Source organism: Typopeltis vanoorti, chromosome 7 (assembly GCF_054136105.1).
Source record: "Typopeltis vanoorti isolate ZY-2024b chromosome 7, IOZ_Tvanoo_1.0, whole genome shotgun sequence".
Lineage (NCBI taxonomy): Eukaryota > Metazoa > Arthropoda > Arachnida > Uropygi > Thelyphonidae > Typopeltis > Typopeltis vanoorti.
Genome location: NC_143555.1, coordinates 75,822,335 through 75,848,791, shown reverse-complemented (window position 1 = coordinate 75,848,791; position 26,457 = coordinate 75,822,335). Strand labels below are relative to the sequence as shown.

The window sequence follows — 26,457 nt, the reverse complement described above, 5'->3', positions numbered from 1 at the left end:
ACCATCATCATTACTTAAAAATCATTTTGCCGTATACATTTTTCTTTTACTTGCAGTGTATCGAAAGAATTGTTTGGGATTCCCTTTAGCTTGCATTGCTAACTTCCTTCAAAATCTCATTTTGCCTTTCTTACCACACTGATTACCCTTCTGGCCTTTGCCTTGTGCTGTTTCAGTGCCTGCAGGTAACCTTTCTCCTTGAATTCCCTCCACAATTGTTTCTCTTTTTTTTTTTTTTTTTTTTTTTTTTTTTTTTTTTTTTTTTTGCAGCTCCAGCTTGATGTTGTTATTCATCCATTTAACTCCCACTTGATTTACTCTCCTAACTCTAGGTATGTTAGTCTGTCATAACCTCCCTCAAGAAGAATTCCACAGATATCCCATCTTAACTGAAAATTCCATCTGTTTAGTCACCTCCCACATCAAGATCATATGATCACTCTCACTAATCGGTGGCAGCGTGGTCATATTTGTTATAGACAAATTCTTAGATGCAGTTATTAGATTGAGCACTCTTGAACCCCTAGTATATTCCATTACATGCCCTCAGGTAATTATGTATATTACATGCTGTCAGTTAATTATCCCTTAGTAACTGCATAAATCCATTTCCTTCCATGTGTCCTCTCCTCCTTTCAATCTATATTACTGTAGTTGAAATCCTCCCATAATAATTACCTGTTCTCCATTCATTGAGTCTTATTTGCCGATGCATACTATCTCCATCTTTTCCATTCTCTGGTCTATAGCAGCATCCAACTGTATATTTTGTTCTGTTGGCCTCAATCTCACACCAGATAGCCTCAAATGTGCTGTTTTCACTGTCCTGCAGTTGAACTTCCCCTCTCTTTGGTTGCATTTCATTGGCTATCATCAGTAACACTCATCTCCCCATTCTTTTCTCTCGATCCTCCCTGGACATGGTATTCATGCCCTTCATATTCTATCCCACTAACTGTATGCCATGTCTCACTAATGCCAATAACCTTTGACCAGGATGTGCCAACCAATGCCAGAAATTCCTCCTGCTTGTTCTGAATGTTCCTGGCATCATTCTACATAAATTGCAAAGGCCCCTTAGGCCCATCCCTATCCTGATGCTTTATACCAGGGATGCAAAAACTTGTTAAGACTGAGGGCCACGTAGTTCCACTGTTACTTAATGGAAGGCCGCCAAAAAAAAACTTGAAAGTTATCTACCATATATTGTTTATTTTATTTATACCTATCATAATTGTTACAAAAAAGGTAATAAAAAGTAAATGAATTTAATTTGATGCATGATATTGCATTGATTTGACAATTGTTTTGATATTTGGTTCAAGTTTTGCAGTAGCCAACCGCAAAATTGATTCTAAATTTTCATCAGTCAAGCGGTTCCTATTTTTTGATTTGCTAATATTCATGACTGAAAAAGTTTGTTCACAAATATATGTTGAGCGAAAGAGACTTGCACATTTTAATACATTATCTAGCAACCATTTATAATTGTTTTTATCGACACAACGATAGAAGTTTAATAAATTGCCTTCGTTAAATTTATTTCGCAGGCTCTCATCATTTTGAATCTCGATGAGTTCAAGCTGTGCTGATTTGGGTGCATTTTCGGGCAAAATGGCAAAAGGATTGCTAAATAAATCTAGCAACGGTTTCACTTTTTTAAAATCAGAAAACCGATCCTTGAAGGCTGATATCAAGTTATCAATCTTTTCAACATACATAGTTTTGAAGTTGACATTGAGCTTTTCAGAAACGTTCTTATAATTAGGAAAATGGATGTAATTCCCTGACTTCAGTTGGATTTGAAATAGATTTAACTTGCACTGAAAAGACAAAATGTGGCCGTAAAGTTGAGTAACCAATGATCTTTGCCCTGAACTTGCATATTTAATGTATTTAAATGATTAGTAATGTCAACCAGAAAGGCTAAGTTGCATAACCAATTCGGATTTTTTATGGCAGGGATGTTTTTGTTTTTTTCAGTCATGAAGATTTCAATTTCATTAATTAAATTTAGGAACCGCTCCAATGTTTGTCCACGACTTAGCCACCTCACTTCTGTGTAAAAAATTAAGTCACCATATTCACTTTCAATGTCTTCAAGAAACTTTTTAAATTGTCGGTGATTAAGACCACGGGATTTTATAAAATTAATCGTTGAAACCACAATTTTCATGACATGTTCAAATCCAAGTTTCTTTGGGCACAAGCTCTCCTGGTGGATTATACAGTGGAATTGTATCAACTCATCATCGTGCCATCCCAAATGCTGTTTCAATAATGTTACCAATCCAGAATTAGCTCCTATCTTGGAAGAAGCTCCGTCTGTCGTGATACCTAATAATTTTATCAGATCTAAATCAATTTTGGAACACTGTTCCAAAAGCCCAGTGAACATGTCATTACCTTTTGTTTGATCTGACAATGAACTCATTCCAATCAGCTCCTAACTTACCTCAAACTCTTGCATTATTCCACGTGAAAATATTAATAACTGGGCTTTGGAAGTAATGTCAGTTGATTCATCAATAGCTAATGAAAAATAGACAAATTTCTTTGAATAAGATATTAATTGGTCCTTTACATTTTCCGACATTACAGTAATTTTGTTTAATTTAATTTTATTAAATTCTTTGCACAGTCATCCTGTTTAACTGAATTTTCTCAACTTTTTGGCTGATTCAGAACAAATTTTTTTTAGCAGCTATCTCAAGGCAATCGTTAACAAAATCTCTGTCTGTAAATGGTCGGCACTTTTTTGCTATAAGGCGAGATATTTCAAAACTTATTTCTGTTGCGTTTTCCGAATCTTGAATAGGTTTTGTAAACATCACTTGCTGACCTGTCAATTCTCGTTTCAAAAATGAAATCTTTTGTTTACGTAGTTCTTTGGGTAGATTTGAAAATGTAGAATGCAGACTTTCATAGTATCTCCTTATATTGTATTCTTTTGGTATGGCTACAGCGCTTTTGCAAATCAAGCACACGATATTATTAAATGACTGCACAAAACCATATTTTTTGGTACAGCTATCCTGAAACTGCTGTTTTTCATCCTGTAGTTTGCGTTTCCTGCTTGGCCCTGCTTTATCCATTGTAGAATTTATTTTTTACCGTTTCCTAGGGATGATAATTAATTGTAGCAACTGCACCTATGAAAACAAAATACTAATATGACAAATAGACGAATTATAAAATTTGTTAACATTATTACTAACCGATTAATCGTAAGTAGACAGGCAATTGTGATGTCACAGCTACTTTGTTTTGTGCATGTACCATTTTTAAAAATTACCTATCGTGTAACTTGTTAAAATAATACACGGTGAGGCGAGCCGTGGTCTGTGCATCCCTACTTTATACTATCTATCCCATTCTGCTTGATTACCAGTGGTACTAACTTTGGCATATTATACACATTCTTATTACACTCAACTACTTACCTCCCCCCCCCCCCCCAAAAAAAACCTGTTTTTCCTGATTCTGTGCATCCAATTCTGTTGTTCCTTGAACAACACTTTTTCCAGTCTCTGAACACCAAATCCATTCAAATGCAAATTCTTCTTGTATAAATTCTTTTGCTTGTCAAACTCACTCTACACATCCACAAACTCCACACCACCACCACTCCTGCATAACCTATGCATCGAGTCATTTGCTATTTTGGCTCTCCTTCTCAGCTCTACTCTTATCATACCATGGCAACAGATCACTATCTGTGGTTAGATTTGCTAACTTTCTCTCACTTTTTTCTTTTGCTTCTTCTAGTAATTCTTTCATGTTTTCCCTCTCTTTCTCTGCCATACTTTTCTCCTTTTAAATAATCATTCATTCCAGTCACTGTGATCATTTCTTTAACCCTACTCTTTTGTGCTCTAATAGCCTTGCTAACATCATTAATTTTCACACCAGGAAAGTACAATTTTGTGAAACTCTCATCGATCACACCTTTTTCGATTGAATTGCTGTATAACACTTTCTCTCTCTCTCTTGGTTAAGCTTTTCTTATCTTGCACTCCTTTCCTTTTATGATCCACTCACTAGACATTTTTGCAATCGTACCAGCTGTTGCTTTGTGCTACGTATCACTCCACGCAACTGAGCTATCTCCCTCATTGCTTCCAACTCTTCATTCTTTACATCAGTCAAACTATTCTTTCATCAATCACTTTTACTCTCACTTTCACTCATGTTGCATTTAATCTCACTCTCAATTCTTTTAATTTAAAGAATTTAAATTCTTTAAACAATGACGACTTCAACACCATTGTATCGTATGTAGCATACGTAAGATATATTGTATCTTACGTATGCTACGTATCTTACCATACAAGACTAAATCGACAATATTTAAAACAGAATTTTTAACCTAAACTCATTAACTCCACAATTCTAACACATTTTTTAACTGATAACACTATTTTTTTAAGCCTAAACAACTTAACTTTTGGAGCTCTCCAGTCTCGAAACAGAAAAATTATAATATTTTGATGTAAAAAATATATATACTTGCATAATATAATTATAGTAATTTTAAGTAATTTAATTGTAGTGTTTTATTTTTTTATTAACCAGCTTGCCAAAATTTGGAATCAAAGATTGAAAGCACATAACCTTCATTATGGCAGAAAGATTGATGTTGGTTGGTCTTAATCTGTGGGTTGTTTTGTTACCTTTCATACATGAGAATAATTGTTCACATAGAGGCTTCCAAAATAACATAGAATATTTGCTACAAACTTTTTTTATTTCTGGATATTTTTGACCTAAATAAGTGGAACAATGACTTCTTGGTAGTTCTCTTTTAGAAGGGAATAATTTTGGAAATTAATAAGTTTCATTTGAATACAAATAGCTTTTTCAAAATTAAAAGAAAAAGGTACCTGTAAAGGGCAGAAAAAAATTCTTCTTGCTCCTTAAAATCTTTAAATCGTCCATCGAATTCTTCAATTTTTCTAGTTTGGGACAATATTGAGAAAAGGTAAAACTTTGATTCTTATTGTTCAGCTGTTCACACATAGGAAAGTAATTTAGAATATTCTCTTTTAAATGATTTTGAAACAAAACCAATTTATATCTAAAACTTGCTGCATCATACATGTGTGTTATTAACTGATCTTTCCCCTGAAGTTTGGCATTTAAATCATTCAAATGTGCTGTAATATCAACTAAGAACTTTATCTTGTACCCATGTCTGATCATTAGGAAATGCAACATCATGATTTTTCATTTCTAGGAACAATTTTATCTTCTCTAAAAAAAAAAAAAAAAAAAAAAAAAAAAAAAAAAAAAATGCTTTTTAGAACCTTATGATAAGATAATCAACAAATCTCTGTGTAATAAGGTAGCCCTTCAAATTAATTGTGCAAACTGCCAGTGATTGAGGCCTCTGGATTAGATGAAGGTAATAGTATTGGTCACAGCCTTGAGTATGGTGCTCATTTCCAATACTTTGAAGCACAGGACCAGCTGATGAACAATGCATTGGAAAGATTGCAGTTTTGGAATGTCTGGCTATATTTCCTTTAACTTTGCTCCAAGTCTAGGTACAAAACCTTTATTTTTGCTTGTCATTGCTGGAGCACTATTGGTTGTCACAGCTATGAGCCTGTTTAGAGGCAGTTGGTATTTTTCCAAAATGCTCCACAGAGAAAATGTCTTCCCCTGTAGTGGTCCCATGGATGGGAATCATTTCCAAGACCTCTTCAGTAATATTCATATTGTTGTTGCAAGCATGAAGAAATAGAGTAACTTGAGCCATGTCATGAATATCGAAACTTTAGTCAAGTGCAGTTGAAAAGCACTGTACGCTTGCAGATATTTCTTGCAACTGGTCAATCAGATTATCTGCCATTTCGGTTATTCTTTCGATCACAGTATTTCTGGACAAAGAAATATCGCGAAATACTTGCAAATTTTTGGGACAGATGCTTTTTTTTGGCTACTTTTATCATACATTCCTTAACCAAGGAACCATCCCTAAAAGGTTTGGAATGTTTCACCAACAAATAGCTGATTTCATAACTGACTCTCACTGCTGTTTCATTTTCTTTCATAAGTTTTGAAAATACTTGTCGTTAACTTTGAAGTGAATTCTTCATACTCTTTTAATTTTTCTTCTCAGTTTACCCTCAAAGCATGAATAATGTTCTTTGTGAATTTTATTGTAGTGCCTTTTCATATTATATTCTTTGATGACACTGTTTCGTTATACATAATGCACACAGTTTTGTTCTTTATTTCAGTGCAGAAGTATTTCCCATTTTTCTTGGAATTTCTCCCCTCATTAATAATTTTTCTTTTTCTTATTGTTCTAGAAAGCGATATTGTCTGGGTAAATAAATATATTATTAACAACAATTTTTATAAAAATGTATTTATATAATTACTTACATTATTAAAACTAAATTTATTGAATAAAAATGCACAAAACTGTAGACCAGTGCATGATACTACTGGAAATAAAAAAAAATAATAAAAAAAGGATTCTCTCACAGCTAGATTACGTTGCTTGTGTCAATGGATTATGTTCAGTGCACTGACATATGCTTCAGAGATTGCTGATTGATTGTATTAGACATTATAAACTCATACAGCCTGGATTCACATGGGCGCATATGCTGCTCATCACTTTGGTTACATGAACAGCTACTACCCAATAGATTTCAATTTTTTCAGCATGTTACCTGCTGTAAATTAACAATGAAAGCATAAATATAGTTTGCAACTTATTAGGATCGAATCTAACATTAAAATTGTCATATAAATTTTTATTATTGTAATTATATTATAGCTGGTTGTTGTATCCATATTGTAACTATAAATGTCATATGAAAATGAATAAATCGAATGTTTAAATCAGTATTTCTGTTTTATTATAAAAAGCAACCAGTTTTTGCATCTTTCCTTGAGGTGTCTCGCAAACTGCAAGATATTGCTTTGCAGGCCACCAGTTTGACATCCCTGATTTAAAGGAACTCTTGTGTAAGTTTTCTCAAACTGTTTAAATAAATGTTTGAGGTAATGTGTATTGTTTGATCCATTATGAGAGTTCCTACTGTCATTTAAAAACATCAGGTTTCTTCACTTTGTGACAAGTGAAAAAACTTGATGTTTTTAAATTCTAAGGCAATGTTTCCACTCACTAGCCACTCTTCATATAAAGAATCTGCTCATTCGCTTGCTCCCATCCTTCTTTTACATGGATGATTCTTGTTCTACCCTTGTCTCCTACTATATGAAAGATCTTTTCCATGTTAACTTGGTAAGAATCCCTTAAACTTGTCTCAGACATCTCTTCCCCTCTGTCTGCAGAGCTCTACAAATTGCATTTCTTCATCCTTTCTTTATATCCCACCTCCAGAGACCCAACACTGACTTAGTGAATTTTTTGTGGATGTAAGATATTCTCATTTCCTTGAAAACCAGGTGACCAGATCTGTGCATAGTCCATATGTGGTTGGATCAAAACCTTATACAAGGGAACCATAAACTTTTTACTTCTGTGTGATAAGGTCACATTGCCATAATGATATTACCAGCTTATGTGACAATCTATTGAATGTCCTTGAAAAATCCAAGTATTCTACTGTATATGCATCTCTTATCTAGTGAATGTCACATGGTAGTAATACATAAGCAGATTTGTGAAACATAACCTTCCTTTAACAAACCTATGCTTGACATTCACAGAGAATACTGGTGTTATCAACCCACTTTTGTATTATAGTTCTCACCAACTTCTCAAACTCCAGATATATATAATTTGTAGTCTGTCATCTCCCTGTTTGTGAAGTGTAACAATTTTATCCTCTTTCCACTCCTTTGGGATGCCCAGTTGAGACTCATGGTAAACAGGTATGCCAAGCATGTCATTAGCTTGCTGGAGCATTTTTTTCAAGAAGGGCAGTGATGTTAAGTCCTGCTGACTCACTATCTGTCAAGCTGTATATTGTCAGTTTTCTTAAACATAATCATTGTTTTCAGAATTTGGTACTTTGCTTCAGAAGATATAGTAGTAAAAATATTGAAATCAGTAAACCTTATTTAATGTTTCATTTTGTTTTTTATGTTAGCTGCATTGTTTGTATAAATGACGTGTGTGTGTACTTTTTTCTTCCCTTCACGTATTAGGCCTAGTGGTCTGTTACAGAGCTATCTTTAGCCCTTCTAAGCTGTACCAGTCCCGAGGATAAGGTGGCTAGCCCTCTGGCTCCTGGTGTGTCCTATGCCTGTAGGTGCATGTGTTCACGTGGCCGGTTTGCCTGCTTGCGGGAGGGAAAACTCCAGATAAACTGGGGAGAAAACCCCTTCAGTGTGTGTGTGTACCTGCACCTATTAAAAATGCGTAGGTTAAATTTACATGTTAGGTATGAGTATCATTTAAATATTTTTGGTTTCTTTCTAATATATTCATCTTAAAATGATGCTAATTTTCCAACAACTTATTCATCATCATTGGCTCGACAGCCCTGTGTAAGGTCCTAGCCTTTTTCGGAAACTTCTGCCAATCTTCCTTATTCGTTGCTGAGTTCCTCCAGTTTTTAATTCCGAAAGTCTTAATATCCTGGATCATTTAATTTTTCCATCTCAATTTAGGTCTTCCACGAGTTTATTAAAACTCATATTATGTTATATTACAGTTTAAATTCAGTTCTTGTCTCTAAAATAAGACAAGCAAAATTGTAATACAAAAGAAACCATGCTTAATTAATAACTATACAATTATTTACAATTATTAAGAATTATTAAGTTATACAATTATTAAGAATATAGAAAATAAATATCAAGAAGCTGGCAAAATATTCTGGAGGTTGTTGAAGCTTAGGAATGGAAGAAAGAGTGCTGTAAAAGGAGTTAGAGAAGATAAAGGTGACATGAAAACGGGAGAAAAAGATATCCTTGAAGTATGGAGTAATTACTTTGAAAATTTGCTAAATGAAACAAGCAGTGATGACACCACAGTAATAAAAATCACTGTCCAGGCATGCAGTCAGGAATACATATCCATACTTGAAGTAGAAAAAGCCATTACGACAAATTGTGGAGAAATCATGGGAATATAACAAAGATCTGTATTTAAGTTTTGTCGATCTGGAAAAGGCATATGACAAGGTGCCAAGAGAGAAGCTATTCAGTATGCTACAGTTATATGGTGTCAATGGGCGCATTATATCAAGCAATACTTAGTCTTTATTTGAGTTGTAAGTCAGCAGTTAGAATTGAAGTACGGGAAGATGGTTTAATGTTAAATCTGGTGTGAGACAAGGATGTACATTATCCCCTCTGTTATTCATTATCTATATGGATCACATTATGAAGGAAAGTGGTATTAAACCTGATATCAAAATTGGAGATGTTAATGTCAGCTCTTTGCTTTATGCGGATGATGTTATACTTCTAAATAAATCCGCTACAAGTCTGCAAGATTCTCTGACTAAATTGAATAGCTGTTGTAATAGATATGGTATGAAGGTCAGCAATAAAAAGACAAAGACAATATAAATAGGCAGAATTATTGAAAATGTCAACTGTGTTGTGAATGGAGAACCTGTGGACCAAGTAAAACATTTCAGCTACTTATTCATGATTTTTATTGAAGATGGTAAATTAAATATAGAAATAGACAACAGAATCAGCAAAGCTGGTATGGTGGGAAGTCAATTGAATAAATTCATATGGAATAAGAGAGAAATTAGTCGGAACACTAAATTAGCAAGATATACAAGACAACGTTCAAACCAATTTTAACTTATGGGTCTGAGAGCTGGGTCAGAAGTAAAACACTTGACCAAAGACTAGAGACCACAGATATGAGAGTCCTGAGAAAGATTATGGGCATGAACAGATGGCATCAATGGCAATATCATATTAAAAACGAGGATATTAGGAAAGAACTTGACATTGTCAGCATCCAGGAATGTGTTAGCAGAGCTAATCTCAGGTGGTATGGTCACTTAAACAGAATGGGCAAAGAAAGATTTGGAAAACAAGTGTTCTCTGCCAGGTTGGCAGCAAAATGTCCCAGAGGAAGACTAAGATATAGGTGGATTGATATGGTACATAGTGCCTTAGACGATAGAAATATAAGATCTGATAATGTTGGAGTCTTGACAAGTGACAGACTGATTTGGAGGAAAATTGTAGATAGGAAGTTAGTAATGATGTAATTTTTTTCATGTAGTACTATCATATCCTGTACACCCCTTGAGGGTACATAGCAGGAATTTGATGATGATAACAATTATTTACATGAAGAATTTAGTGATGCACTTTCTGTCTCACTCACCTCTTTGAAATTTAAATTCAGGAATTAAAAAAAAAAAAATCCAACAACAAAGGAAACAAATTTCTTAAATAATCCTATCTAGAATTAAACAACTTGTCATCAAATTCCTGACATGTACCATCAAAGGGTGTATAGATAAAAATAGTATAGGGGGAGCTTAAAGGTCAAAGCTGTATAAATGACAGGAGATCTCCACATAGCCTTTAAAGGAATGCGGAGAACCGAACAGGGCTTCTGACCTAATGTCCAATCCTTACCTTCTCGTGGTGCACCCTGTTAGGTATCTACCTGGATACTGAGCAAACAAGGATGGGCTGGCAATTTGGGATTTAGCTGACCAAATCGCATTCTTATTGGCTTAAACCACAATATAAAATGGTGGTACAACATGGCATAATTAAACAATTATAGGTTTTTATTACAGTCAATGAACAATAAAGGAAATGAATTCCTTGAGTAATCCTCTCTAGGATTTAATAACTAGCCTTTTAATACTATTAGTTCCAATAAAGGAATCTTGTTATTCTAGCTCAAAGTAAAAATAACAAAATAAAGAAATACTGATTCTACTTCTGTAGCTTCAGTATAAATAATTCTTGGGAAAAATTACCATACTCCAGGAATTTGAACATGAAGAAAAAATAGTGTAAATTGTTTGCCTAGCTGTTCTCTTAGCACAATGTTCATTATAAGAAGAGTCCATAAAGCTATTATTCTTAACTGAATAATAGATTTCTTCTTGTCTTCAGTATTCTGTAATATACAATTATTAGAACTGTGTTTAGAAGAAAAGTGTAACTTCAACTTGAGATAAATTGTCTTCATAGGAACAAATGCAGGACTATAATAAACAGTAGATGCACCTCTTGCTGGAAACTTGAGATTATCTTCTGGTGGTCGTACACCAATTGAAAGAAATAACCACATATTACCCAGCCATGTTTCTTAACTGCCCACACTCCTCTTTACAACAAAACAATATTTGAGATCTTCTAGATTATTTTCTGGTGGTTGCACACCATTTGAAAGAAATAACTACTTTAAGATAAATCTATAGGTCTTCAAATATGTTCCTATAGCTTTTTCTACCATCAAAAATGGCTCTCTCTAACCACATATTATTCAGCCATTTTTCTTCACTGTCCCACTCTTTTCCTCTTTCTTTGCTCATGCTTCAAATTGCCATTATTGGCCAAAAGTAGTGCAGTACTTGAACATATGTTTTCAAGTCCACTTGTCTCCCATTGTCATTACAAAATATTGCCAAAGTTAGCTATACTTTACAACATAAATCAAAGTTATAAACCATTGTAATAACATTTTATGAAATTATTTATGATATTAATTCTTTATTCTCTTTGTGGAGATAGATCAGCGAATTTAATTATAATGCTAAATTAAATTTCATGACAGAGTATTAAAAGAAGAGCTTCCGTAGATCAGTCAGTATAGACGAAGCCCTCTGGTCGGAAATACCTGGGTTCGATTCCTGTTAGTGACGTGAGGAACCTTTACCTTATCTCTTTCGATGAAAGGTGAGTTAGCCAGTCTCGTACAGATGTATGGGTTTTTTTTTCACTCAGAAACTTGGGTTTTTCATTCCCCAGAACAGGCAAACTGACCCTGTGAACACATGCTTCTACACACATAGGACACCTCCAGGAATAAGGAGTAACCAACCTATTCTGTAGGATTTTGGTTCCGAATGCCTATACAGTAAAACTTGTAGGTCTATGTGTGAGCATAAATTAGGATAGAATCTACTTTTACATTACAGTAGGCTGAGCAGATGGGGGAAAGAAATGTAGGTTTAATTAACCCCATTTCTTTCCAGTTTTTATTTATTAAGATTGCTCAATATGTAAGTCATCTAATAAAAATATACATGTGATGAGTCATTTGACTTTGAAAAAGGACAAATATAATTGCTTCTGCATTGTTAGACCTCTGGTATACATCCAGGGAAGTGATTTATGTTGCACCAGGTTGTGTGTGTATGCGCGCGCGCGATATACGTAGGTTATTCAATAAGTTATAAGACTATATTTATACAGAAAACAGATTACCTTTAATCGGCATCATTTACATGGTCTTTTTCGAAGTAACTACTGTGAGACGCGATGCATTTGTCCCAACATTGCGTCCACTTCTTAAACACGTGAAAGTCCGTTTTTTGAGAGTTCTTTCAAAACCATCTCCGCAGCTTTTACACATGCTTTGTTGCTTTTGAAATGGCAGCCTCTTAGTGGTTTCTTGAGCTGAGGAAACAGCCAGAAATTGCACAGTGCGAGATCAGGACTGTATGGAAGGTGTGGTAGGATATCTATGTTGTTCTTCTGCAAAATGTCCACTACACAACCAGCAATATGTGGCCTTGCATTATCGTGGCGCAATAAGAAGCCATTCTTCAGCAATGGACGCTTCCTTTTGACATGCTGTACCATTGTCCGTAAAACGTCCACATGGTATGAGCCGTTTACAGTATTCCCGGGTTCTACAGCATGTTGGTAAACAATGCCTTCGTAGTCAAAAAACATTATGGTCATAACTTTACCAGTCGATTTTACAGTTTTTGCTTTCTTGGGGGTAGGCAAAGACGGATGCTTCCATTCACTGCTTTGTTGTTTCATTGTAGGGTCATAGTGATTCAACCAAGCTTCATCTGCTGTAATGATGTGTTTTAAGAAGTTGTCGCTTTCTGGTTCCAGTCTTTCTTTTCATTCTGTGCACACATCCACTCGATGCTGCATTTGCTCCGGTGTCAAGAGTTCAGGAATCCATCGGGCACAAACACGTTTCAGTCCCAAATGTTTAGCCATGATTGAGTGAACACTTCCCACAGAAATATTCAGGACAACATGCAGCTGGCGTACTGTAATTCTGCGATCCTCCTTGATGATAATCGCTGCTGTGTTGATCATTATCTCTGTGATGGACATTGAAGGTCTTCCCTCACGTTCAAGATCCTCCACGTTTTGCCTTCCTTCCTTAAAAGTTTTATGCCAGTGAAAAACACTTGCCCTCGACATTGCTTCATCGTGGAAAGATTCGTGTATCATGTTAAAAGTGTCCGATGCTGATTTTTGCAAACGCACACAAAATTTAATTGCATAGCGCTGTTCCAAGGATGCTTCCATTTCGACGACTGGTCACGGCTTGTAGGCGCACCGAACAAGCCACGACCAGTTCACGTGACACTCTGGCACATCGGCCCGTATACGCCATCTATCAACCTCTTTTGTTAATACAGACAGCAACATTTCTTTATTCCACAGAAATTAATATTGTGATGAGTGGTTTCGCGACAGTAAAATTAGTCTTATTACTTATTGAACAGCCCTCATATATAGGGCTCAACAACTATGATTGTCCACTTTCCCTTGGTGAGCAGCTGAAGACTGTGAAATGCAGAATATTTTTTATTTAATAAAAAATAACTTTCTAAACAAAAGACAACATATTAGAATGTGCATACTATAAAGGGCCATTTTAGTAACAAAAATTAATGTAACAGATTTTTTTCCAATAAATCGATTATTTTTACTGCTCTTCCTATTGTCATTATTTCTCGACTCTTCCTTTTTGAAATGGTTCTCACACAAAGGAATTATTCTCCAAACAGTGATAGAGCATCACTAATCACCTTTTGATTAGTGATGTTCTGTGATGGACTGTGGAATATAAAAAGTAGGAGGGGCCTTAGGTGAGAAATTTTTTTCTTGGCAAGTAGGATTTTGCATAATCTGTCAAGCGATATATATTATTGTTAAGAGAAACCTCCAGGGAGTCACTCATCGAGGGAGGCCACATACTACACACACCAGCTGTCATCCTTATTCTTGAATTCATTCACACCGCTTGCACTTGCAACATCCAGTTGTAATCCATTCCAATCATGCACTACCCTCTGAGAGAAAAATCTAGCTCTCACCCCCTTCTTAGCGGCCTTCATTCTCATCTTCCAAGGATGCCCTCTTGTCCTTTCCCCACCCTCCATAAATTGAAATTCTGTGTGACCCTTTCAGAAGTTTAAGTCTCAATCATATCATCCCTCTTTCTCCTGTTTGCTAGTGTCTGCAGTCTACAATTTCTCAATCTGTCTTCATAATCAGTATTCCACAATCCTGATATCATGATATCTCACACCATCCTGATATCTCAATTGAGTACTCCCCTTTGTACTCTATCCAGTATATCACGATTGCAGGAGACCAGACCTGTGCACAATAGTCCAAGTGAGGTCTTATCAAAGCCCTGTAAAGAGGCAAAATGACATCCTTATCTTTGCACGTGAATGTTCCTTTCAGCATTGCAATTATCTTTTGAGTTGCATTTGCAATCTTTGCCACATAGCCACTGAACTTCAACTTGCTATCTACTCACACTCCAAGATCCCTTGCCTTATCAGTTTCTTCTAGCATAATCCCACCAACGTAATACGACATTGGATATCTAATCACACCAAAGTGTGAATGACTTTACATTTACTGACATTAAACTGCACCCATTTTCCCATGCTTATAATTCCAGCCTAATCAAATCATTAACACAATGACTTTTTTTTTCAGTAATTTCAAATTAGCTTCTGAAGGTCTCATTTATGATTGAAAAAAAGTATGAAAGTGCCAGAAACTGGGAGTAAGAAGGTATTTTATGAAGATTTGATAAGAGGTGTACTTAAGGAGAAAGTGACAAAAGCACATTAATCAGGTGTGAAGATCAAGGCTGAAGCTGTTAGTTTGTAGAGGGGAGAGAAAGAATTGCCGATAAAGTAAAAAATAAGAGCGAGAAAGTAAATATTGTAAGTTTGCCTCTATGATGATTGAATTGAGACTTGAATGCAAATGAATCGGTGAGAAGATTGTGCAGGAGGAATAGTGGGCAGATGTGTGGAGTGGATTTGATCGATGAAAGGACTTTTAAGTGCCTAATGGACTGCATTTGAATGGTTTTTGAGTTAGATGTTTGGAGATTGGTCAGTGAGAGGTTGAAAGTGCAAATTCAGGGAAATGTATTAGGGTAATGCAAGGTCAGCAACCCATGAGACAAATGTGTGTGTGTGTTTCTGTATAGAAATGATTTTGCAATGCTGAATGCAGTTTCACAAGCTTCAGATTTAAATGCATTAGTAATGACATTAAGTAAGAGTAACTGTGGGTCCAAGACATTTGAAATGCATGTACACAAAAGCATCAGAAATAAAGGAGTTTTTGGCATTGGTCAGTTTAACTTAGCCAAAAAAGTATAGGCATCAGTGAGACCTGGTTGACAGAAAATGATGTGCTTACAGGGACAGAATGTAAAGGGCATTGTATTTTGAGGGAGGATAAGGGGATAGGATGGGAAGTGGGGTATTGATGATGATAGCCGAAGAACTTCAGCCAGCAAAATTAGAAGTTAATGAGGATTTTAGGTCTGGGGGAGATGGTTCATTTGAGGTTAATTGGTGTGAGATAGATGCCAATTAGATAGAATATATTGTTGATTGCTACTATAGACTAGGGGGGGGGGTCTACAGGAAGATGTGGATGCAATACATTGTAGATTAGAACAATGAATGTAGGTCATACAATTATTGTTATTATTATTGTGGACTTCAACTATGGGGATATATACTGGAGGGAGGAAAGGAAGCATGGTGATGGAAGTAGAATTTATACAATTGCTAAGAATAATTACCTAAAACAGCATATGATGAAAGGTATCAGGGTTTTGAGAGTGCTAGATCTGTTAATATCATCAGATGATGTATCCATAATCAAGGCTAGATGCTGCCTCTAATTGGAGAGAGAGTGACCATATATTCTTGTTCTGAGTGGTTGCTAAACGTGGAATTTGCTGTCAAGAAAGAATTTATATTGAACTATAAAGCTGGTAATTAGGACAGGCTTAAGAGAAATCTTGGAAGTGGTTGCAGATTGTTTGAGAGAAGCGGTATCAGATTCCATACTTCAGAGGACAAACCAAGTGGAGGTTAAGTGGATGAGTAGAGATATAAAGCTCTTTCTTCTTTCAGGCTTCTCCATTTGTCAGCAGCTGCCTGTTCTCAGCTGGTGACCAGTCCATAATTCTCAAATGCCATCATTCTTCTGTCATTCTCTGGCGGTGTCCATACTACTTCAAAGCACATGCCTCTATCCAATCTGTAACAGGCTGTTTAAGTTTCATCTCTGTTCAAATATATGCATTTCTCAGACAATCCATAGATGTAAAGCAAAAAAATAAAATAAAATCAGCTAACACCTTTTTATTCCTGTATAGGGAGTAGGTGAGGCTGCTTTACTCCTATCTAACTTTTGGAGACTGAGCGGGCAGTTCAATCTCCAATGGACCCAATCAGAGATAGCTGGCCCAAGGCTATCACTAATTAAGTGGCATGCAGTGAAGAGGCAGCTCAACAAGGGCTGCCATCTCTTGGTCCTTAACTCTAACACAATATATTTAATGTCTGAAATAGTGGGTTCTACAGTCGATTTTTCTTGAGTTTACGGGACGAAAAACCTGAGGTTTTTCGTCCCATAAACTCGTTTCAAAAACCCACTTCCCTGTACCAGAGATCGACTAACTCGGGAAACGGTCGAAAAAAGGCTTAGAAAAATTTCCTCTAGTCACCCGACTAGATTCGATATAAAGCAACTGCTGCAAAAAATACAGAACTTCATCATTATCATGATGTGGAGGAAATAGAAAAAATTGATCAGTATACTCCATAATACAAAACCAGGCAAGAAGAGTGATATGTTTGGTAAGAAAGGACAAATCAGATTGAGAAAAAATTATGGCTAAGCAGGCCAAGGTAAATAATCCAAAAGTTTTTTTTGTTTTGTAGCAAGTAAGAACAATGATGATGGAAGGATGACTTTAATCATTACCGAAGGTGGGAAGGTGACTGAAGTCAAAGAAATAGTTGAGTTGCTGATGGATCACTTTGCAAATATGTATCATTTAGATTAATTAATAACAGACTGATATTAGAATTGAGAGAGACGAACAGAAAGTGATCAGCATATTGAAAAATATCGATGTGAATATAGAAATGGGACTGGATGGCATGTCAGCTCGTGTGCTATGCACATGTGCAAGAGGAATTGCTGTGCCTCTGCTGAAGTTGCAGTCTGTCTCAGCTCTGGCTAGGCTCTAAGAGTTTCATTACATATAGGTGGTTCAAAGAAGTAGCAAATTTCAGACCAATTAGTATCTCAGGAGTAGTGGTTAAAGTATTGGAAAAGTTGGTTAAAGGTAAAATTCCAGAATGGGTGTTTAGGAATATGATACTCTTTAGGAAAGCAGCAGGGCTTTGTAAAATATAGGCCCTGTCTCAGTAATTTATTCATATTTTATAATAGTGACAGCAGAATTAGATAAAGGAAAGGGTTATGCCATGATACTACTGCTGCCAAATACTGATGGTATTTGGCAGAGTACCATCAAAAAGAAAACTATTACAAAAGTTGGAGCAAATGGAAATGGATATGAAGCAATGGGATGGGAGAATGGCTGACAGACACCAGAGAGTAGTATATGGTGCAGTGGAATCCAGGAAAATGAAAAACTGGGGAGGACAGTACTTCATAAAGGTGATGCTAGACATCTTGCAGGATGATTTAAACAAACTGGTATTATGGAGAAAGGATAATGGTTATCAATTTAATGTTGCAAAATGCAAGGTTATGTATGTACTTAAGGTTGAAAAGTTACTTTATCACGTTGATGGTACTAGATTGTAGGAAATTGATGAGACTAGGGACCTGAGGATAATGGTGGACAGAGTTGGTTCAGAGGGCATATCGCAAAAGTTCGTAAAATAGCTCAAAGGATTACATGGATATTGAAAACATGCTTAAAAGATAGGAAAGTTATTATCCCTCTTCATAAGGCTATGATTTGGCCACATCTTGATATTGTGCACAGAGTTGGTCATCTGGGTTTCTTGATGACCAGGAGGTGGTGAAAGGAAGTGACCAAGCAGGTGACACACATGTGGAGTGTTCCTTATAAAATTGGTTTGACGGTGTGGATTGCAGAATTTAGTTGATGAGAGGAAAAGAGGAGAACATGATAGAAACTAAGTTATTCAGTTGGTTCTATAAGATTGAGAAATGTTATTTTTCAATATGTGAGAAATCTAAGGGTCACAGCCAGAGGGAAGTTATTAAAGAGTGTGGTTAATAAGGATGTGCAGACTAGTTTTTTTTTTTTTTTTGCTTGGATGGTGGTGAACGAGTGGAATAGATTGCCAGAATTAGTTGTGGGTGCCCTGACAGATAAGTAAGGAAAGGTGCGATAGGTATTATGTCTATAAAGGTTAGTGTATGCATGTCTTCTGCAATGAGTCCTTGGACTCTATGGAGATACCTGTATAAATAATAATAATTAATTTAATATGATTAAAAATGAGGATTTATGCAAAAAAGTTCAAAAATCATAATTACATCTTTTGGATATTAATTCTTCAGAACTTTTTCTTATTAACATTATTATCTGTTCGTTAAAACATGAATTGTTTTCAGAAGGAATGCTTAACTTAAAAATATTTTCTGTTCACTTTTGGTGAATTCATAAATCTATTTTCTTTTTATTTACTAGATAATTACATAAGCTGATTAAATAAGAGATTCAGATACCACTATTAATTTTCTTTCATGTAAATTAATTAATCTCCTGTAAATTCCAGTGAATACTCTGTTTATCATTTTATATTCTCATTCAAAATTAACATTTTCTATTATTCGTTAGAATAAATACTGTACCACTATGGCTAAATTTATATTGATGAAATATTTATACTGTTCCTTTCTCACTTCCTTTTTTTTTTTTTTTTTTTGACAAATAAACGAAATGTGAAGTTATATTTTAAACAGTAATCAGTTAACTCTCCCTCTAAGGACCATTTTACTCTTTGAGTTATATCTGTTGTAGAAATACTGCCAATAAATTCTTGTTTATAGCTTTATATGTGTATCTAAAATAGTTTCAATGTCCCCCCCCCTCCTACTCAAAAGTAAAAAAGTAGAGTTTGATACTGGCCAGTTCATTCATTTGTATACTTATAATCTGAGATTTATTTTATTGCTTTTTTGATTATGTGAAATGTGTATACTCATATGAAGTTGCCTTTATTTTCAGACCAAAAGACTTTTTTGCTACATGGTTCAATGTTGTAGACTTTGTGGTAGTAATAGTGTCTTTTATTGTTACTGTTGTGTATACAATTGTGGAAATGTCTGGCTATGTAAAGTAAGTCTGAGATGTTATTTTTAATAAAATTCTGAACTCACTATTAAGTTTTTCTCTCTTTTATTAAATCTGTTTCTTTGATTTTCACTTTCATCTTATTCTGCAGTTAGATATTTTATTTTTAATATACTTTTTGCAGTTTTATTATTTATATATTTTCACAGTTCTTATTTGCAAAATAATTACCTGTAATTCCAAATAGTTTAACCTCTGGCACTCAAGCAATTAATGGTTTGAAATTATTCTGGAAAATTATATTTAAAGAGAACTGTTTTAAATTCAATTAGTAAATTATTATTGTTATTATATGAAAGATGAGCGATTTGTATCCGGTGAAGTAATGCATTTGAAGATTTTGCAAAATTTGCCCTTTGGTTGGAAAGCTCTATGTTTAAATCTTATCTAAGATATGGTATCCCTTTGTGAGGGCTCCTTCCTGGAGGCTCCTTCCTTAAACTTTTGTTAAGCACAGTTTTGTTTTGTTAAACACAATTAAGACAATATGCTGACCACATATCCTTAGTTTTCTTTGGCTATAAATTCAAACAATCCTAGTCTGATAAGGCACTCCCATCCCAATTTCATTAATATATTGGATGTATTTGGACATATACTATTAGCTCCTTGCATTCTGCATGGATTGTTACTAAAATCTGACTTAAAAAGGAAAAATTCATCAATCATCTTTTCTATGTCAGGTTGCAAGACTTTGCTTTCCTGTGTATGTTGATTGGATTGTACATAATTACTAAATAAAAGTAAAATGCTTTAATAAATAGCAATAAAATAGCCAGTCTGTGTTTCTTAGAAATTATTTTAAAATTATTTTATTAGAAATTAGAAATGCACCTTTAACCATCCAGTAGGTGCCTCTTCACTAATGCTAAGTGTCAGCCCAGCAATTAGAATTACCATGTGGTGAAGAGGCACCTACTGGAATGTAGAATGCTATGTAAAGAAGGTAATAATGAAACCATCAAAACTTTTTGCATAAACATGAGGTGAAAACTTGCTATATACAAATTATATAAAAAAATAAAATAAAGCATTTTAAAACAGTTTTGTCTTTACATAATTATGTGCATAGTAAGTTCATGTCTATGAATTATGTTGAAAGTTTGATGATTGTTAGTATTAATAATAATAAAACATAAGAAATCTCAACACATGAAGTTACTTCATACAGGAGATTTGTTCTTCAAGGTTGATAGTGTACTAAAGACAAACCATCTGCAGTATTTTCTAATCAAGTAATCAAAATAATTTCTAAGAAACACAGACTGGCTATTTTATTGCTATTTATTAAAGCATTTTACTTTTATTTAGTAATTATGTACAATCCAATCAACATACACAGGAAAGCAAAGTCTTGCAACCTGACATAGAAAAGATGATTGATGAATTTTTCCTTTTTAAGTCAGATTTTAGTAACAATCCATGCAGAATGCAAGGAGCTAATAGTATATGTCCAAATACATCCAATATATTAATGAAATTGGGATGGGAGTGCCTTATCAGACTAGGATTGTTTGAATTTATAGCCAAAGAAAACTAAGGATATGTGGTCAGCATATTGTCTTAATTGTGTTTAACAAAACAAAACAAAATTGTGCTTAACAAAAGTTCAAGGAAGGAGCCTCTAGGTGCCCTCACAAAGGGATACCATATCTTAGATAAGATTTAAACATTAAGCATGTGCACATACACATAAGCATGTGTATGTGCACATGCATGTCTTAATTCTCTGTTATTGAAGATTTTAGATGCTGGTTTCTTCCATTAAACTATAATATGAATAGCAACCTTTAATTATCCATTTACTCACTGTTCAGCAATCTAACTGAACACTGAGTGTTCAGTTAGATTTCTGTTGTCTCAATTAAAAGATAACATTCATGATTTGATTACAGCAGTAGCAAAATTGGAGTTTTTCATATACATTTTCTTTCTGTTAATTGTGTGTCAGAACTCTGAGGATGATTTGAATCAAAGATGAAATGTTAGCTTTTTATTAATAAACTTGATTCAGTTATATTTATCTTGCTTTATTAATTTCATATTAAGTAATAAAATAACAATTGCTTTGCCTAGATTCCATTACTTTGCAACATAAATGAATATACTGTATTTTCACTTTTCTTATAAAATGCAATATTCACTATTTTACAGTGAACTATTTATAATTTATAAACAGCAACTTAATAAAGAAGTGGGGAGGATAATAGATCTTTTAGAATACTTTTAAAGAATCAGTTATTTTAACTTTTTTTTTGTTCCTTGGAAGTATTATCATTACATAACACCTCCAAGGAGTACAAAGACTCATTGAGGGAAGGCAACTACTTTACAATTCTCATCTCAATCTATCAACTACAGAACTGCATCATCTACACCAATGCTATCTACTGCCCACCACCATCGCTAGTATTTCCACAGACAATCACAAACATCCATGGCTACGGGATTCGAACCCGCAGACTTTTGTCTGGAGAGCAGATATGCTAACCACTCAGCCAACCAGACTGGCAAAATGTCTCAAGTACTAGTTTTCCTGAAAGTAATTGGTGTTGTCACTAGATTAAAATTTATGTTAATATGCATATGACATTGATTTCAAAACTTTTATATTGAGTGTGTTTGAATTTGTTCCAGTAGCTGAATTTTCACCATTTCCCTCATTCCCTTTCAAAACAATTGGGGGAGGGGGAGGCTTTACATGAGTAATGCCTCAGTTAACATTCTCTCCCCTCCTTCCTTTTTTTTTCTCCTTCCTTGTGTTATTATCATTGTCTTTTAGTTTATGCCAATACAGGTGAGGATTAGATATCGGTACTATCAACATAAGAAGCCTGAATGCCAAAGAAATGGAGCTAGCGGAGGAATTAGATAAGTACCAGATCGACATAATAGGGGTGACTGAAACAAAAAAGACAAAAACTGGTGAGATCTTTCTGAGCAATAAATACAAAATGTTATATTCAGGCAATGACAATCAAGGAAAAGGGGTAGCTATAGTATTCAACACAAAACACGAGGCTCATCTTCTTGAATGGCAGGCAGTGTCAAGTACAGTGATTTGGGCAAATATCAGAATGGTGAACTGGACAATGAGGCTTATTTGTACCTATGGTCCCACAGAAGGTTCTACTAAGGTAGAAGTGGAGGAATTTTTTGAGGCTCTAGAGAAAGCTACTGACACAATGAAAAAGGAAAAGTTGGTCCTTTGGGGATCTAAATAGCAGAGTAGGATGTGATTGTCAGACATACAAAAATTTTTGGGAAAATTTGGAGAAAAAAGCAAAGCTAATAATAATGGCAAATACCTGTTGGATTTCTGCTCAGGACATGGACTGGTTATTACTAACACCATGTTTCAACATAAAAATGTGCACAAATTCACATGGAGAGAAGAGGCAAGGAATAAGAAAAGTCTCGTTGACTATGTTATTGGTGACAGTGATGTTTTCTTCCTGGTGCAGGACACCAGAGTGTACAGAGGATTTGAAATTGAAGTGATCACTATTTAGTCTTGAGCAGGATAAAATTGAATTTCATATTGAAAAGAATGACATATAAGAAAGTTTTAAAGCGAATAAAAGTTGAGCAGCTCTCAGATGTGAACTGTAGACTAAAATACAGAATGATTATTGAAGAAAAAATGAAAGAGTTTGAGAACAGGAACCAAACCTTGGAGATTCAGTGGCAAGCCTTGAAGAAAACCCTGATTGATTCAGCTAGAGAGACATATGGTGAATTGTCTGAAAGGATAGAAAAATTAGAACTCCATGGTGGACACAGGAAGTTAAAGAGGCTGTGAAGGAAAAGAAGAAAGCATATCAAAAGTTCCTGGCAAATAAGTCAGCTTGTGCTCTTAGAGAATACAGAGACAAATGTAAGAAAGCTAAACAGTGTGTAAAACTAGCTAAACAAAAGTCATGGGAGGACTTTGGCAAGAACATAGAAAATAAATATCAAGAAGGTGGCAAAATATTCTGGAGGTTGTTGAAGAAGCTTAGGAATAGAGGAAAGAGTGCTGTAAAATTAGAGATGATAAAGGTAACATGAAAACCGGAGAAAAAGATATCCTTGAAGTATGGAGTAATTATTTGAAAATTTGCTAAATGAAACAAGCAGTGATGACAGCACAGTGATAAAAAAAAATGCTGACCAGTCAGGAATACATATCCATACTTGAAGTAGAAAAAGCCATCAAAGGCTTGAAATGTGTAAAGGTAGCAGGAGTAGATGATATTTGACCAGAAATGCTAAGTATAGTGGTATAAAAGTCTTGCATTGGCTGCACTGCATAGTTCATAATGCCTGGACAGAGGGACGAATTCCAGACGATTGGAGTAGAGCTCTCATAGTACCCATATATAAAAAGGGAAATAAAACTGAATGTGAGAATTACGGAGGTATATCCCTACTGAGTGTTCCTGGTAAGATATATGCAAGTATACTTGAGAAACGGTTGAGAAGAATTGTGGAAGAAAAACTTGGTAAAAAACAAGCTGGATTCAGGTCAAATAGAGGCTGTTAGTATCTTTACTTTACGACAAATAGTGGAGAAATCATGGGAATATAACAAAGATCTGTATTTAAGTTTTGTCGATCTGGAAAAGGCATATGACAAGGTGCAAAAGAGAGAAGCTATTCAATACACTACAGTTATATGGTGTCAATGGGGCATTATATCATGCAATACTTAGTCTTTATTTGAGTTGTAAGTCAGTAGTTAGAATTGAAGGAAGTACAGGAAGATGGTTTAATGTTAAATCTGGTGTGAGACAAGGATGTACATTATCCCCTCTGTTATTCATTATCTATATGGATCACATTATGAAGGAAAGTGGTATTAAACCTGATATCAAAGTTGGGGATGTTAATGTCAGCTCTTAGCTTTATGCGGACGATACTTCTAAATAAATCCGCTACTAGTCTGCAAGATTCTCTGACTAAATTGAATAACTCTTGTAATAGATATGGTATGAAGGTCAGCAATAAAAAGACAAAGACAATGAAAATAGGCAGAATCATTGAAAATGTCAACTATGTTGTGAATGGAGAACCTGTGGAACAAGTAAATCATTTCAGCTACTTAGGCACGATTTTTAGTGAAGATGGTAAATTAAATATGGAAATAGACAACAGAATCAACAAAGCTGGTATGGTAGGAAGTCGATTGAATAAAATCACATGGAATAAGAGTGAAATTAGTCAGAACACTAAATTAGCTGTATACAAGACAGTGTTCAAACCAGTTTTAACTTATTGATCTGAGAGCTTGTTCAGAAGTAAAACACTTGACCAAAGACTAGAGACTGCAGATATGAGAGTCCTCAGAAAGATTAGAGGCATGAACAGATGGCATGGATGGCAATATCATATTAAAAACGAGAATATTAGGAAAGAACTTGACATTGTCAGCATCCAGGAATGTGTTAGCAGAGCTAATCTCAGGTGATATGGTCACTTAAACAGAATGGGCAAGGAAAGATTAGCAAAACAAGTGTTCTCTGCCAAGTTGGCAGGAAAACGACCCAGAGGAAGACCAAGATATAGGTGGATTGATATGGTACAAAGTGCCTTAGAAGATAGAAATATAAGATCTGGTAATGTTGGAGTCTTGACAAGTAACAGACTGATTTGAGGAAAATTGTAGATAGGAAGTTAGTAATGATGTAAATTTTTCATATAGTACTATCATATACACCCCTTGACGGTACAGGGCAGGAATTTGATGGTGATGATCTCCTATCAAGAATAACTTTTCCAAAAGCCATCTCCAAATAAAGACAGATGTGTATCATGCAGCACCAGTCTCACATTTTGGTTTTTACTAAGTTTCACAAGTTTATCTAAATTCTGGTTGTTAATTTGCAATACTTCCTCTTCCATTCAGAAGAGGACACTAATCCTATGCAAAACTAGTTAGCATATGATATAGTATATGCCATTATATATGATAAATAACCATTAAACTAAGTATTTGGTTAGTAACTTATAAAGTCTGATTAACATACTTTGTCATCATAGAACTATTTTTATCTTATTAGCATGTCTATATTCTTCAGGATTGATCCTGGTCATTGGTTTATGGTGAATCTGTGATTCGAGATTAAAAACTAAATGATTGTTATTTAGAATTGAATAGAAAAGGTCTTCGATTAAGCATGAATTAAACTGAATCTTTATATTCACAATCGCAAATGTTTGGGAAATAAAATAAACATTTTGGAAGCAAAAATACCACCATGGTCAAATGATTTTTTTTAGCATCAAAGTTGCCTAGGAAAGTAATTACTTTTGCTTTGAGTTTCATCTAATTTAACATTTCATGAAAATTATACAAAGTATAGAAAGAAAAGATGTCTAGGAAAGAAAGTGAGGCTTTTAGGTGTATTGCTGATGTTTAGATGGGAACGGATGATCGAGATATGACAGTTTTGAATTAGTGACAAAATTTAAAAATGTTTTCAGTGCTTTTGGCATGAAGAGAAGAAAATTAATACATGGAGACCACCTTATTTTAAAATAAACTAAATAAAATAGTAGCATAATTCTTCTTCCTCTTACACGTTAGTCTCAGTATGGTGTGATCAAATGACTTAGCTTTATAGAACTCTGATTCTAAGCTTCAGTCGTTAATCCTCTCAATATGATTTATTGGATCTGTCAGTTGCATATATTCTGTGACTCTTGCATGCTGAACAATCAAGATTCTAGGTTTTTCTAGGAAGAAAAACTACCAACTTTATATCACTCATTAACTTACCTTTAGTTGAAATGATCTTATTAAGATTCTTCCCATCCTAGATGGGATTGAAAAATATACCTTGCCAACCACAGGAATACTTGCACTGAGCTAGTAGTTCTTAATAAGATGATAATAAATAAAAATTAAAAAAGGAAATGTTGATTGAGATACATAA

General features: G+C 34.7%; 1 protein-coding gene across 3 annotated transcripts in view; it reads left to right on the top strand.

Annotated features, from left to right (window-relative positions):
• The window catches only part of LOC150104791 (phosphatidylinositol 3,4,5-trisphosphate 3-phosphatase TPTE2-like), a 332,531-nt gene that overhangs the window by 82,083 nt on the left and 223,991 nt on the right, over window positions 1-26,457 (top strand). For all 3 annotated transcript variants that reach the window (XM_090395969.1, XM_090395968.1, XM_090395967.1), the window contains exon 5: window positions 19,415-19,525. In XM_090395969.1, the coding sequence (XP_090252095.1) occupies window positions 19,415-19,525 (111 nt within the window). The remainder of the gene's footprint in view (window positions 1-19,414; window positions 19,526-26,457) is intronic.